Here is a 16,363-nt window from a genome sequence, read left to right on the forward strand (position 1 = left end):
CCCTGTGCACGGGGACAAGCGTAATGACAGTTATATTAATTATAAGCTGAAAAACTCACATGGCAGCAAAAATGATGGAGATCATCATTTTAAATATTTTATTAAAATAACCCAGTGTAGAACAGATAAAGTAGACCCTCTTGATAATGAGAGTTTCATTAATTTTATAAGAATTCTAGAAAGCTTAGACTGGTCATTGAAATGATCCCTTTCATTTTTGTATTTATTTTAAAAAGAAGAAAACCTTGTACTGTGGCTTTAGAAAGCAAGATTCTAATAAATTTTTCTAGGATACTTTTTAAAAATACTTACCTTTCTGGAAAAAAAGCTTTGAAAAAAAACAGTTTGAAACATGGAGGATTTGACGTTCATGAATTACTTGAAATGTCTCTAAATTCTCAGCTTCTGAAGTTTACCCCATGAAAACTTGGTTTCATTAACATATAATGACCTCTGATAAATAAAACTGACATTCATCATAGACAAACAAGTAGCACATTAAAACTCCTCAATTACTGTAGCCAAAGCAGCACAATCTTGCCTACCAAGTGTGTTTCCAGGTACAGTTTCAGGCTATCCACCTCTGCTTTAGGGGCGGTCCAATTTTCAGTGGTTTCTGTAGCTTCATTTAACCATTGAATGAATTCATCCAGCTTGTTTACAAACCCCTGGTTAGAGAAAAGAAAAGGAGAAAAAAGAGGGCAAGAAAAGCATTTTAGTTGATTATTTTTTGAAATTCCATCTTGAAAACCCCAAACTTCCAGATATGAACGGTGAAATCAATAGGATAGCACTCCCACCCTAGTTCCATCCTCACTGTAGAATGGAATTTCCACCAGGCCTGGGACTGACATCTATCAAAATGGAAAATAACTATCAATGAAATTTTTTCAGCTTTTTTTCCTAGGAACTTTTCTGAGGAATCTGGATTGGATAGCAGGGTGTCACTGCAAAGGTGACTTCAAAACGTCAGAGCATTTCTGGTGTCTGACAAGCATCCCTCGCCAGTAAATCAGGTCAGGTCTGCTGGCAGCAGGCATTGGCTTTGGAAATGGAATTGTCCCTGGAAAGCTGGTGTGCTTCACTCAGGAGCCCATGGAATTGAGTTGCTTCAGCGGAACTAGAAATCTGTTGTAAAATCATATAAATCTTTAAACATACTTGGACGAGTTTTCTTGAGAGCCCAAATATCTGTGGCTACGCCTGCGTGCTAAGAAGCAAGGACGGGTACAGGAGGTGGTGCCAATGAACAAACACGCAGCCCCAACTCTGCATGTCCTGGACATAAAGAAATATTCTTGGCTAGGAAGCACAAATCACAATAATCTTACAATTTTTCAAATAGTGGTTATAAAATTTTATTGACCATTTAAAAGAACACATCTGTAGAAACTAAAAATATTTTGAAGGAAAAAAAAAAAAAAGCCCAGCTCTGAATTTAAGGGAAGGCTGGGCTCCTGCTCTTTACATGTAGATAAACAGCACCACCTGGAGGGCGTAGGGACAAGGACAGGCTTCCACGTTTACACTCAGAGATGGCATGGGATGTTATTTCCCTATTTAACTTAACCCATTCTTCAGATCTGCATTTTGATTAATTTTGATTAATATTTTTAATGCTTAACTGAGGATGCTCAGAGGCTTAAGTGAGAATAAGTGAAAAATTCATTTTCTTTAGTATGCTTCTCAGAAGATAGGTTTTGTTATTAAGGTTTCTCCAAGATAATATTTTAAGATTCATAGCCTTTTAATTCAGAGCAATCGGTTTGCCTCAAAATAATTATTAGAAAAAGAGAAAATGGGATTTCAGAGGGTGGTAAAGTGAGGGACTAATAAATATACTCCGAAACAAATTCCTATCTGCTAAAGGGAGCTAGAGCAGATAAAAGATAAGGAGTCCCATGTCAGGTGACATTGTCCTGCCATGTTCTGGTATGTTTTCACCCTGCATGGAGCTAAGTACATAGCACCATGTGCTGGCATATCATATGTTTTCCCATGTTCATAAATGGTACAAAAAGCGGCAGAGCTGGAAACTATGGGAGAGTTTAATGCGCCTCAAGTCTTAGTCTCCTATCAGAAACTAATGACATCACTGAGATTTCCTTTGGCCATTACTTAGAAGAGTACCTTCCAGGTGAGGTGAAAATGTGGCCAGTGGGGAAGTTTTATGAATTTCACACAATGCATCCCCTTACCAAATACATTTTCTCATGTTCTACCCAAATTATTCTTTTTAAATTTCTCACATTACTCCTTGTTCTAAATGCTAGGAGCTCATGTCAAATGGTTCCTTTTATCCTTTTTCATGTATTTAGAATATCAGTGTGCTTGCTCTTTCTCCTTTTCCTACCGGCATTCCCATAAATTTGAGCTTTGCTTTGCTTTTCATTCCCTCCCCAATGCTGGGCTTTTTTAACAATGAAGTTACTACAGCCAATCATTATCTTTCCAGCAGTTCCCCATCTATTCAAAATATCATCCCCCAAATACTCTACCAGGATTCAGAGTATTTCACAACTTCATATCTGACTTGATCTTTACCATAAACTTCTATAGATGTGTACTGTAAATTTATGAGCAGAAATAAGGGCATCATCTGTTATAACTTGTCTTAAATTTTGATATTCACATAATTAAATTCTTGTGAAAAACTGAGACCCTTTACTTATGGAATGGACTTACAGAAGTATTGGCTATCACCCACGGAACCTGATCAGAGTATCAGAGTCAATATGGTTGATAATTGTGAGACAAAAATAGTATTTTCTTATATCTATAATACCTATAATATTAAATTGTTTTTACTGTTGAATTTGAACTTGGATCATTATATATGAATCTACAAATTGGTTTGGGGAGAAAATTAAGTCAGGGCCAAATGATTTTGTAAACACCTGGTTAAATCCAAAAAGGTAAAAAGTAAAAGATTTTATTTGAAATGCAACCAGTTACATTCATTATCTTCTCTCCCTCTATAAAACAAACAAAACAACGTATATATATTGAATGTGTAGGTACCCTCTCATAAGAGGTTTGTCTCAACAAAAGACTATTGAACAACATATGTCAGATTTTCTAACAGAACCGTGATCACATAGTTAGCTGAAATCCACGAGGTGTGGATTAGGAGAAATCCATGGGACCTGACGGAAACTTTCTGGATGAAATCTCTGCCTAGCCCAGACAGGAAAGCAAGGATTTGAGATGTAGAGGAAATGGAGGCCCTCTCAAGGCTTTGCTCTGGGAGCCATCTGAATTATAAACCATCTCCACCAGTTTTCATTTCTTGCACATTTTCCCAAGTTTTTCCTTGCCAGTGGTATATAAAGAGACAATTTCATCAATTGCAATAGAAACCTGTAAAATCCCTGGGTCTCTAACTTGTAATTAACAGAAAAGAACCCCTCCCTCTTAGGGAGATCTTAATTTTCTAACTCCCCTCTTCTTCTATTTGTAGTCATAAGTATATAAAGAAATCTTGAAAGCAAGGGAAACTGGAGTCCATTTCGTTCTTCATACTTTTGTCATCTGCTGTTTCTCCATTGCTCTCAGCCCCTTTACATCTGTATGCAGTGTTCCATGTCCAATACACTGTCCCATATCATGGAAGGCTCTTCTTAGAAAGACCAAATAAATGCCATTCAATACACAGACAAATGCAGATATGAAGGAGCATTCACATTTGGACACATACATTAAGCATTTGATATCCATTTTCAGAAGCTCTGCTCCAGCCTTTGTGATGTGAATGAAGGAAAATGAAGCCAATTTAAGGAACAATATAGGGAAAAATATAAAAAGCCACTTATTTTGTTACACAGGTCAAATCCTAGTATGATAAATACTGATCATTCATTCATTCAACAAGTCTCGCTTAAGTGCCTACTATGTATGAGGCACACTGCTAGACATTACCAGGTATTATAAAGATGAATCCCATTGCACAAAAACTTCAACAGAACATGAAGAATGTCTAAGCACTGGCCTGCTTAACTCAAGCAATTTTAATCATTAAAAAAGATTATTTACAATAGTTGGAACGCTCTGTTGGATTATTTTGTGAAATGCATTCTGTCTGTTTCGCAAGCTTGAATTTGTTCACATTCTAAGTATCTGACATATCCATGTACGTTTCTATATTACTCTGTGTTCACACTGTCTTACCTGGAGAGTCAAAGATGACTATTAAAAAAATCAGGTTTTCTTCATGACACAACGCTGACATCGTGTTCCATAAACACATTTTACATGCATTCAACTCACTGCGACAGGCTGAACTACAAACCTTTGAAAGGTCACATTTTAGCCTCCATTGTTCAAACTCATGCCAATGCATCTGTTCAGTCTCTTTCCTGTCATTTTCTAATGCCTGTTTCCTTGTTGTCCTTTTCCTGCCTTTTTCCAGTGTACTTCCCTGCCTCAAGGGAGCACAATAAGGGGAACCACAGACCCCACAGGCCACCCTCTCAAGCTTGTTTCCTTCTGGGAGGAACGTTTGCCACACTCATTTCATTCAGGCTCCAAGAGTTTGTAAACCCTTGAATGGAGCCTCGGCAAGTTTCAATCCCCAAAAGAAATCCTGATCATCAAACTGGGGAGAAAATGGAACCCCAGGGGTTGGCCCTGCTTCCCCCATTTGGCAACACATTTCTCACTTTCAAATCATTTACATTTTGAAAGTTCTTTAATGAGGTGGTTTTTAAAAACCTGGCTTTTAAACATTGCAAAGCATCAACCTCTTTAAAGACTAGAAAGCACAGTAAAAAGGCAATACTTTGAGCATGCAAATGTATACTTCCTGGTTTGTGAAAAATAAATTGCTAGAGCCCTCAGCTGGCTAACCTATAGTTGAAGATTATATTTGCAGGAAGCAGTTACAGTCAAGTCTTGCAAATAGCTACTCTCTCACGACAGGTTAAGAATACTCATTATTTCTTTTATTTTCCTACTTATTTCTCTTCCCACAACAAGCCTCGTTTGGTTAAATGTAAACAGTGGATTTGATTAACATTGCCCTCTGGCAAGGCTGCTCACAAGGCAGGACAACCTCGCTCCAGGTATATCCTCCTTGCCCCAGATAAAGGGCTAGAAGGCAGCAATTCAGTGGGAAATAAGATATGGTCTCTGCCTTTTGAAGTTGAAAGTCTAGGGTAAATTATTACAGGATTGCATGACTTCTAGGCCAAAATTAAATTGACAAGTATTTCTCTAAAAGAGGAAAGAGGGAGTAAATAACAGGAAATACACAGTGTTGTCACCACAACTCTATGAGATGGGCTGATTGTGGCCATTTTACAGATGAGCAAACTGAAGGTCCAAGATGGTGAATGGCTTGTCCAAAGGCAGAATCGGATTTGGACCTGGATCTCACTCTATAATCTGGTCTTTTCATGGCACCACACTGCCCCATGCAAACTGCACTCTTTGAGAGGCTCTATCAGACCAGGTGAAGGAGAAACATTTCTTCCCACTCTCACTGCTTTGGCACTGAGGTTAAATTGCTTAAGCTCTAAATCCTTCCTCCTTCATATTTTTCTAAAAGGGATCTATGATGAGGCTAAATGCTTAAAAAGTAATACCTACTTTTTTTAGAAAGTTCATTTCTAATATACAGAAAATTTAAACCCAAATTTTAAGGGAGTTACATGTTTGAACGAGCCAATTATATCAGTGCCTGGGTTACAGATGAGCCTGACTCAGTTTAATCACAGAGCAGATGGCCCTTGTTTCTCAGGAGGTAGAGTCAACCTCTGAACTGCCTATTTCCTTTTCAAGTTTGCCAATTGGATGTCTGTGGGGGCATGTGTGCTGCACTCACATTTCTAGGTGAACAGAGAAATCAAGCGTGACCTCTGGCCCAGTTTAAATCAAGTTAGCTGCCTTCAGACAGGGACATGCTGAAAAGATCAAAAGAGGAAACTATTTTCAGTATATTTTTTAAAAGATTGTTCAGCCTCTGCTACTGGATTTTTTTTTTATTGTATAGTATAACATATATACAAAGCAAAGAGATTAAAAAGCAATAGTTTTCAAAGTACTCTTCAACAAATGGTTACAGGATAGATCCCAGAGTTTGTCATGAGCTACCATATGATCCTCTCATATTTTTCCTTCCAGTTAATCTAGAATATAGAAGGCTAGAGGGCTTAAATACTATTTCATCATCACAATAAACTTTTTTCCCTTCTTTTTTTGTGAACAATAAAATATATACAAAAAAACTATAAATTTCCAAGCACAGCACCACAATTTGTTGTACAACATATTTCAGACTTTGACATGGGCTACAATTTCACAATTTTAGGTTTTTACTTCTAGCTGCTCTAAAATACTAGCAACTAAAAGAGATATCAGTTTAATGATTCAGCATTCATATTCATTTGTTAAGTCCTAACTTCTATGTATAATTCCACCATCACCTTTGACCTTTCCATACCTCTCTTTGGGGTTGTTTGGGCTATGGCAATTCTAAATTTTTCATATTGGAAGGGTCTGTCACTAATATGGGGTGGGGAGATGAAACTGTCTGATGTTCTGGAGAGGCTGGGGTAGGTTTCAGGACTTATCTGGTCCAGGGACTCATCTGGAGGTTGAAGGTTTATGGCAAGTTACTCTAGTGCCTGGAACCCTTGTGGAGTCTTATATATTGCCCTAGGTGTTCTTTAGGATTGGCTGGAATGGTCCTGTTTGGGGGTTGGCAGGTTATGATAGGTAGCAAAGTCTACCTGAAGCTTGTATAAAAGCCACCTCCAGAGCAGCCTCTTGACTCTATTTGAACTCTCTCTGCCACTGACACTTTATTAATTACACTTCTTTTCCCTCTTTTGGTCAGGATGAAATTGTTGCTCCAATGGTACCAGGTATGAATTCATCCCTGGGAGTCCTTTCCCACGTTGCCAGGGAGACTTTCATCCCTGGATGTCATGTCCCACGTAGGGCTGAGGGTAATGATTTCACTTGCAGAGTCGGGCTTAGAGAGATTGAGGCCACACCTGAGCAACAACAAAGGTCCTCAGAAGTAACTCTTAGGCATGCCTACAGGTAGTCTAAGCTTCTATGTTACCTACATAAGCTTCACAAGAGTAAGACTCATGATCAAGGGCAAGGCCTATTGATTTGGGGATCCCTAAAGTTTGACACAGTATCAGGGGATTCCCTGATGGTAAGATTTAGTAGTTTCATAGTTTTTCTCTCCTCCCTCAGGGGACTTTGCCAATACTTTTTGATTATGTGCTTAATATACTCTAGGATGTTTCCAGGCATTACAATAATCTATACAGGATTAAAGGACCTCTTTCTTATTCTGTGCTTCCTGTGTTTCAGTTGTTCAAATGAGCTATCCAGATAGGTTGAATTAGATTATACACTACAGGAAATTTCAGTTCCAGACCAAATAAACCTTTCTTCCTTTGGTCTCAAAGAGTATGTGTGGTTCTAAAATGTAGACACTGTCTTCCTTACCCCTATGTTCTGAATTACTTTAACCCCAACCTGTTAGGCTCCATTCCTATCTCTAAATATCAGGTTATATATATAAAACAGTCTCTCAAAATCCAGAAATAATAATCAACACTCCAGACTTAAAGCGTCTGCTCTAAAAGTTGACGATCTGGGTCCCTGTTTTCTTACAAGCATTTTCTAAAGGTGACCATACCATTGTTGTTTTATTGTTTTGGGCTTATTTTGTCTCACCAAATGTCCCACATGTTCATTCATGTTGTTGCATGCCTCACAACAACGTTCCTCTTTGTAGCAGCACAGCCTTCATTCAGAAGTATATGCCATCATTCACTAATCTACTTCTCCGCCAGTGCATCCTGCAGCCACCTTGCTGCTGGATCTTTTAAGCCATTAAAAAATATTTACCCCTTTCTTAGTGTTCTAAATTAAAGGATTAAGTGAATGCTCTCATCTGGACAATTCTAGCTAGAAAAAAAAATAGCCAAGTAGCCTTCATACAGTGCTCACTATGTGCCAGGGTCTAAGTATCTTACATGCAATAGATCACTGATCTCAGAAAGACCCTGTGAGTGGGTACTGTTGTCATCACCATTTTACAGATGAGAAGAGTGAGGCCCACAGCGGTGAGGAGACCACCTGATGCCTGCAGACTGGGACGTGAGGGAGGCAGTGCCCAGATCCAGGGAGCCTCATGGGTGCCACATGAAACTATGAAAGGTCAGCTGGTCTAAGCACCTAAGTCCCTAGCACAGTTATGAATTAAAAAACATTTAAATGAGGACTAATTGGGGGATGTGGGGGAGAATAGATCCATAGGAAAAAAAAATAACAATGCTCATCATGAATCAGCATGGATAATGTTAAGAGAACAGTTGCTAGAACCAGACAAAACTGAATTCCATTCCGGGCTCCACCTCCTACTAGAAGCCGAGCTAAATGAGCTACTTAACACATCTGAGCTCCTTCCTCATCTGTAAGATGAGGGCTGTAGGAGTGGGTTGGGTTTTACTTGAGGATTTTAAGGTTTGGTATCGAACAAGGGTTTGGTGACATGAGTTTTTAATCACCCCTAAATAACAAATTCCAATTTAATGTTTAACTCATTCACTCAAACATTTTTGATTATTCACTAAATATATTGTATTAGGGTTGAGGAAGATGGGTGCAAAAAGGGCCCACACAGCCACCGTGTGAGAGTGGCCCCAACTTCTGCCAGCCAGCAGGGAAGGGGATCATGGCTCCAGCCTCAGGTCACCAGCACAGGGTACGGTGGTGGTGGGCTGCAGGGTACAGGGGTGGGGGCAGGTGCATGGGGGGGCTGCATGGGTGGAGGTGGGCTGCAGGGGTGGGGGCAGGGAACAGGAGTGGGAGCATGTACAGGGGTGGGGGGCGGGTGTAGGGGGGTGTACAGGGGGGTGCAGGCTGCAGGGGTGGGGGCAGCACCGAGGGGGCTGCGTCTGAACCTGGAGGGTGGCAGGAGTTCCACTAGCCCCTCTCTCCACAATGAATGTGGAGGGGATTGCATTTCTCTGTTGAAAGCCACAAGTTTAAGAATAATCTGACATAAAATTTTAAAGCAGGTCGCACCTTTTCTAGAGTCAGTGGGGCTGCCAATGAGTAACAGCTAGAGGACATCACAATCCTCTTACCCCAAGAAAACTTTATTTAGCCTCTGAAAACTAGAACTCCACTTAGAATCAAAATTACGCATTTAGGTTTTATATCTACATCTGCCAACATACATATTTCACCTTTCATTTTTACTTTCAATTCTTATATACATAGTTCCTGTATGAAATGAAAAGTTTATATTTTTGCACAATAGCACTTAAATGCGGTTTACCTTTCCCACCCATGTATCTATGTACTTAATGTGCAACCAAAACTCATGATAAAGTGCTGGGGAGTGAAAAGTGGTACTTTGGACTCTATACCACCTCTTGTATTTACCCACATTCCCACCCACAACATCCAACAAGGTGCAAGCAGTTGACAGAAGGGAAGAGAAGGGGGCGCCCTTAGAAGAAGGGCTAAAAGGAAAATGAAGTGGCTTAAGGCAATTTGCACTTTGATGCCACAAAAACTCAAATATTGAAATGCCTTATGAAATATTAAGTCTTTTCTAAAGGTTGAATTGGATGGCTTTAGAATATAAAAATATTCCTGATAAAATTGTTCCAGAATAAAAGTAAAAAGATTGTCAGAGAGAAAGAGGAGAACAAAAAAGATATGAAATGGTGTTACCTAAAACTGACTAGATGGGACGCTCTGCTCTGAACTCGGGATCATATAGAAAAGCTAAATTGAGGGAAATCCCTGATTTCCCCAAATACTATCGACAGCGGTTTCAACTAGGAAAAGAAGAGCTCAGAAGGATCTGTGGCTCTCCTAATTGGAAAAGGTTTCCTCCAACAAATCTAGAGTATTTGAGTTCAGTTGCTTCCTATTGGTTTATAAAAAGAAATAATCAATTATTCAAAGGGCAAAACAACATTGGGATGCATGTGATCAAAGTCTAATAAACACAGGCATGAATAAAAGAACAGAGAATAAACTGGAACTAATAATAGGTTAATATTTATTGAGCACTTATTAAATACAGGGTACTTATTTACCCTTACCACAGCCCTATAACATAACTCTCCATTTTATTGGGGAAGAAACTGAAGCACAAACTCAAATTCTTACAGCTGCCAAGGACTGAAGCTGAGAATGCTGCCAGAAGTCTGCCCCAAGTTTTGCTTCCTTTCTTGAGGTGAGACTTTGCTTCGAGCACACCTAATCCTCCAAAGGCATTGGAGGAGCATATCAGATCATCTTCACCTGCCTCTAAGGCCCAAATGAGACCATCTGAGATGCTCAGACCTTGGAATTTAGAATTATGGTAATTTAATGGCTTTATAAATAACCTGTCACAAATCACCTTTAAAATCTCCTAATAACAATATTTAGCATCTGGGTGCTGACTATGTCGCAGCAACTCTTCCAAAAACATATGTAGTCATTTAGTCTTTACACATTTTCTCCATCATGCAGCTGAAGAAACTGAGGCTCAGAGGAATTGTGTAATTTATTTAAGGTCATAAACTATTAAGTAGCTATTAGGTAGTTTGGTTCCAAGCTTGGAACTGCTAGCTCATACTGCCTTTCTAACCAGACTTATTCCTGTGAGGTGCACAGGGAGAAAAACAAAGGACCACAGCATCCACAATTGTCCATTCTTATTTTCTGCACTGCTGTGAGAACCCCAGCCCTTGACACAAGTTTCTAACCATTACCATCAGTCACTTCTGTTTTAGATAATTCTCCCTGAACTCTGCTCTCCCTTTTCTTTTTTGTTTCTTTTCTTTCTATCTTAGTATCTTTCATTCTGTTTTACTGTCTGTCTGCCTTCTCCCCTCCCTCCTTCCCTTCCTTTCCTCCCTCCTACTCTTTCTGTCCCTGTCTCTCTCAATACTTATCTTTTGCCTTTTACTTTTTTTCCCTCTTCTCCAATACCACCCCTCCTGTCTCTTTCCTTGCTCTTATCTTCCTTACTTTCCTCTTCTCTCTTATCCTCTCTCCCTGCTCATTCCTTCTCTCTTTTTTCTACAGCTCAAAGTCTGCACCCACATGTTAGGGCTAATCAACCAATTTTATTTATTTATTTATTTTATTATCTTTTTTTTTGGGGGGGGTGCATGGTCCAGGAATCGAACCTGGCTCTTCCACATGGAAGACAGGCATTCTAACCACTGAACCACCCGTCAATCAATTTTAACAAACAACATTTCCTGACATGTCCATAAAGTCTTGATGAAAACTACCGGCTCCTTGATACTAAAGTACAAAGCTAAAAATGTTGTTATAATCCTGTGTTTAGATTAGCTCTAAATATTTTCCTGGTTAGTAAGACCTTCTTGCAAATCAAGTATCTGGAATAAGAATGCATGTGGCTAGATGGCAGTGTTTGTAAAATGTTAAGATTATTCAAAAAATTGCATGTGATTGTCAACTTGTTTATATCTGAATGTTAATAAGTAATCTCCACACATAGTTCTTTAGTAATGACAAAGCTATTTTTAGATGAAGAAATTGGGATTCCAGGTGGAGAGTTTATCACACTGAACAAGAAAATGCTCTAATCAACTTTCTACTGGAGAACTGCAGGGCAGCAAGTCAGCAGACAGTCAACCATTCAGGCACCATGCCATCAATAGATCCGGGGAGAATGAAAAGAGAATTATCTACAAGCATCTGCTGAAAAAGGAGAAAAGAAAAAAGAAGAATTCCTGTGGAAATTATAATGAATCACATACCTATTCTTCAAAAGGCTGTGTGAATCCATCTAGCTCAATGTTCCCCATTTTACAGGTGAGGAAACTGAGGCTCAGCAAGGTAAAGTACTTGACTAATACCAACTAGATGGTAACTGAGTTAGAACATGAACTCAGGTGTTGTGTTTGTCCTCAAGTACAGAACTCTGCTTATTTTAAAGTTTGAATAGACATACTTGGGGCAAGATTTCTGGAGTTCAGAAAAGGGACAGCCCAGGTTTTCGAGAATAATATGGTTTAACTAATTGTGTATACAATCTGGGTTGGATAGCATTAGGTCAGCTGAAGTAAAGATTAAACTCCCTTTTTATATTCAAACTTCATATATGTGCAAACAAAATGCATTTGCATGTATTAAGTCCTTTATTCAACAAATACTTATTGAGAGCTTACAATGTTCCCTACATTATGTCAGAACCTGGTACTTGCAGACAAAAGACCCATAGTATCTTACAGAGTTTACAGCACAGTACCTATAAAAACGATCAGTGTGATCAACATTTCTGAAACTTTTATTAAGCCTCAAGAATCCTTTAGACACCTAAAAATTATTGCAGGCCCAATGGGCTTTGGTTTACGTGGGTTATACCTATCAATATTTATACCTTTAAAAATTCAAAAAATATTTATTAATTTATTTTAAAATAATAATCTAATACATGCTGACACAATTAATACATGCCATGAAAAATAACTGTTTTTTTTTTAAGTAGTAAATAGAATGGCATTCTTTTACATGAACACAAATCTTGCTAATTTCTGGTTTACTGGAAAACACATGGGTTTTCATTTATACTTTTACATTTAATCTGTTACAATTTCACGTCACATAGCTTCTGTAAAACTTCTCTATGCTTTTAGTATTAACATGAAAATAGTTTTGACTTTGTGGCCCCCCTGAAAGGACCTTGGGAACTGCCAGGAGTAGCTGGAGTACTCTGAGAACCTCTGTTACAGATCATTCTAACTACTCTGAGAGCCCACTGGAAAGGCATTTAACTCCATCTAGAGGTATCAAGAAGGGTTTCCTGGAGGAAATCACAACTAAGCTGAGTCCTAAAAAATAAGAGGTACAAGTGATTCAGAAAAAGAATAGAGGGGGCTGGAGGGAGCAAAGAAGAACCTTCCTGACAAATAAAGTCCCAGAGAACACGGCTCATTCTGAGAACTCTTAAGTAGTTAAATATGAAGCTCTGGAGGCAAGTAGGTAATGCTGAGAAATGAGGTTGGAGTCTGGCCAGGAGCCAAGCCTCTTACATATGCTCTGGAGTTTGCACTTTATCCTGAGGACAATAGGGTGGTCTTTGGAGTTTTGAAGCAGTGGAGTAAGAATCGGTTTGGCTTTTTAAAAGACTCACTCTGGCAGCAGTGTGGAGAATGGATCGTTGGGGTATAAACAGGCTGTGAACAGAAAAGCCAGTTAAAAGGCTGCTAGAGTACTTCATGAAAAAGTTGATGTGAGCCTCGACTAATGCAGCATCAGAGAACTTGGGGAAAAAAAGGCCAGATTAGAAAGAGAGCTAGAGGCTGGATGAGACAGATAAGAAAGATATTAGAATGTAAGAGAACTGTCACCATTCTAGGTTGTTTGGAGGAATTGTTTCATGAAATGGATAAGAAATTCAGAAGGAAGAAATGGTTTGCAGAAAGGAGATGAACAAGTGATAGATATCATGACTTTATTTTCCAAACTCATTATGGTTGAGTTGTCTAATAAAGCAGCTGGTTGTCTAAGCCTGGAACTCTGATGGTTAGAGAAAGTAGTACACAAGTATATAGGAGAACATGGGCATGAGATAACCTAGGAGCAGTGGGTAAAAGGGTGTCTACGTGTATCTTCTGCACCACGAGGCCCAAGAGTGCAATGAACTCACATTTCTTCACCCCGGCCCTTCATTCCGTTGTCTGAGCCAGAGATTCTTGACACTGACTGTGTCTCAAAATCCACTGAGAAACTCTTTAAACATAAAATTCAGAAGCAGTGGGCATTCACGAGTGATCTTACCCAGCTGCCAGACTTTCAATAAAATAACAGGATGAGGGAGGCTAGATAAAGATTAGAGACTGAAAAGGAGAAATGGTGGGAAGACTTTGACAAGAGAAGGGAAACTTGTTTCATAGTCTCTCAGGGCTACAAAAATAAAGGTGCACTAGGAACATTTTAGTATTTATATTGAAAAAAAGTACTTGCAGCCCCTTTGGGACAAGCTTGCAAGATGTGGTATAACCAGGAGACAAGATATTCTGATGGGAATATCTCTGGACTTCGAGAGACAACTTCCAGTTGTAAAATGAGGGCTTTGAGCTGAACAGTTTCTGATGCCCTTCTGTTAACAACCATGAGCTCAGATATGGAACCTCTGCCAAAGCCAGAGATGTTTAGATAATGCATCCTTTCTTTCCTGTTGAGCAGGGAATTGCTCTTTGGGGTCTCACAAATTCCTTTCCAATGCCTTCAAGATGCAGCTCAAGTGCTCATCTCCCAGCAAGTCATCCCAACCCACTACATTTCCAATGCACCTTCTTATCTCTCCTGCTTTCGCAGTCTGAGCTTTGAGGGAAAAATTCGAAACCCATTCGAGGCCTTTCCTTTTCTTCCCATAATACATTGTAATGACCCTATCTCTCACTAAAGAGGGCTGTGGGAATCATTACTCATAAGGGCTGGCTGTTATGTGGCAATATTATAAACTAAAAAGCTGTTTGTATTTGTCTGAATGCACATTAATAGCATAAATTCCCCATCATAAACTTCCTAAGATGTCAGAGAAGAGTATTAACTAAAATTATGGTGTACTGGGACAATTAGAAGAGAACATAAGAATCAGCTTTCAAGGCAGGAAGCCCAGAGTTTCACAGAGGAGAGGGCTACAGGAATCTGGGCCCACCATTAAAGGTGACAATAAGGGGGAGGGAGGCCGTGGCCATGGAGGGTGAGAGTTGTGTAGGAAGCTGAAACTTCATATTGGCCAAAGGTAGGAGAAAAGAGGACAGTGACATCTGATCTCCAAAGGCCAAAGTCATCTACAGACAATCAGCTGTTCAGGGCTGACCTCCTGTCCCATAATAACAATAAGAATGATGGTAATTTTTTATAATAATAATAATAATAACAACCTCAACAACAATAACAAACACAAGAGCTAATATATATGCCAGATACTGTTCTGAGCTCTTTACACATTTTAATACATTTAAATACATTTAATCTTCCCCAACAAGTGGTAGATACACTTATTAGCCCTATTTTGCAGAGGAGGAAACTGAGGTACAGATAACTGGGGCTCATGATAACACAGGCGGTAAGTAGTAGAGCTGGGAGGTGGGACGTAGGCAATATAGCTTCAGAACCTGCATTTTTAGCGCCATGCTTCACACCATCCAGTGCCAAAGAAGCCTTCTCTCCCATCAATACACATCACTCCAGAATTCTCTTGCATCAACTGCACCTTTTCCTTTACCATAGAGTTCCAACTACTTTCCTTGACATGCGTCCTTTTGCTACACTGAATAAAACCATTCTTGCAGTTTTTCCTGCCATATTTCCCCATATTAAAGAGTGCCTAGTGAGCAGGCTGAAGACAGCATGAGTCTTCATGGGGGGCCCCGCATTCCATTAAGAAGACCCTGATCAATTAGTCACTTAAATACAATGGCATGCACCAAACAATTTAAAACTTGGGATATAGTGAGGATAGGAAAAAGAAAACGGCTTTAATGACACTTTATTTTGGTAGAGTGCAAATAGTCTTCTGTACGCCATAGAAAGTAAAGAAATCAAAAGCCAAAAAAATGATGATTTAATTTGTCACCTTTATTGCTATAAGGTAATAGACTCGGTAGGAAGAAAGGGGGAATGAATTATATTAATAATCATGACCATATACCTCTCTCTCTCTCAGTCTCCCTTTTTCACACACACACACACACACACTCATGTGTGCATACGTACACACCTCTCTGAAGTAAGTAGTACTGAATACTCTCCAGACAAATCTGGAAATAACAATTTCCCAAAAAAAGAAAATAACAATTACTTCCTCTAGTCCTAGATAAATAATGACGGCAAATGGTAAAGCCTAAAAAATAGTTTCCCACACATCAACCCGAAGGAAGGAAAGCATGGGGGCCTGAGCTTGCAGCCAGCACCTTTCCTGGGTAAAGATTCTCTTTCACCATGCAAATTTCAGGCCCATCATCTTTAGATACTGAGATCCACAGCTTCAACATGGTCTGATGTCATGAGTGGCCTCCACGCTGAGACCACAATGCCGGATGGATATTCCCCCAGATGATCTGAGCAGAGCCCAGGCAAAGGTACTGACCGCTGCTTTCAAGACCCTGCCATGGCAAGTCTGCCAGGGTGGATGCTTCCAATCTGCTTTATTTAGCTGACCTTATTTGCCATAAATTTAAATTTAGGTTACTCTATATTTGATTCTGAGTTACTCACTTTTTCACTGTCACCATTTAAACAGCCTCATGGCATCTTACAAATTCTAGCCCGAGTCACATTCCTCCAGCGAGTCTGGTTCTTGTCATATTCTGGTGCTAGGAATGCAGCAGGAATTTTTTCATAACTC

General features: G+C 39.4%; 1 protein-coding gene across 11 annotated transcripts in view; it reads right to left on the minus strand.

Moving 5' to 3' along the window:
- The window catches only part of AKAP6 (A-kinase anchoring protein 6), a 661,506-nt gene that overhangs the window by 223,010 nt on the left and 422,133 nt on the right, over positions 1–16,363 (minus strand). For all 11 annotated transcript variants that reach the window (XR_013162220.1, XM_077126982.1, XM_077126983.1 and 8 more), the window contains one exon: positions 546–668. Coding sequence is in view for 10 of the 11 variants with exons in the window: in XM_077126982.1 (XP_076983097.1) it covers positions 546–668 (123 nt within the window). In the remaining variant the exon portion in view is untranslated. The remainder of the gene's footprint in view (positions 1–545; positions 669–16,363) is intronic.

The sequence above is a fragment of the Tamandua tetradactyla genome, chromosome 14, assembly GCF_023851605.1.
Source record: "Tamandua tetradactyla isolate mTamTet1 chromosome 14, mTamTet1.pri, whole genome shotgun sequence".
In the NCBI taxonomy this organism is placed as follows: Eukaryota; Metazoa; Chordata; class Mammalia; order Pilosa; family Myrmecophagidae; genus Tamandua; species Tamandua tetradactyla.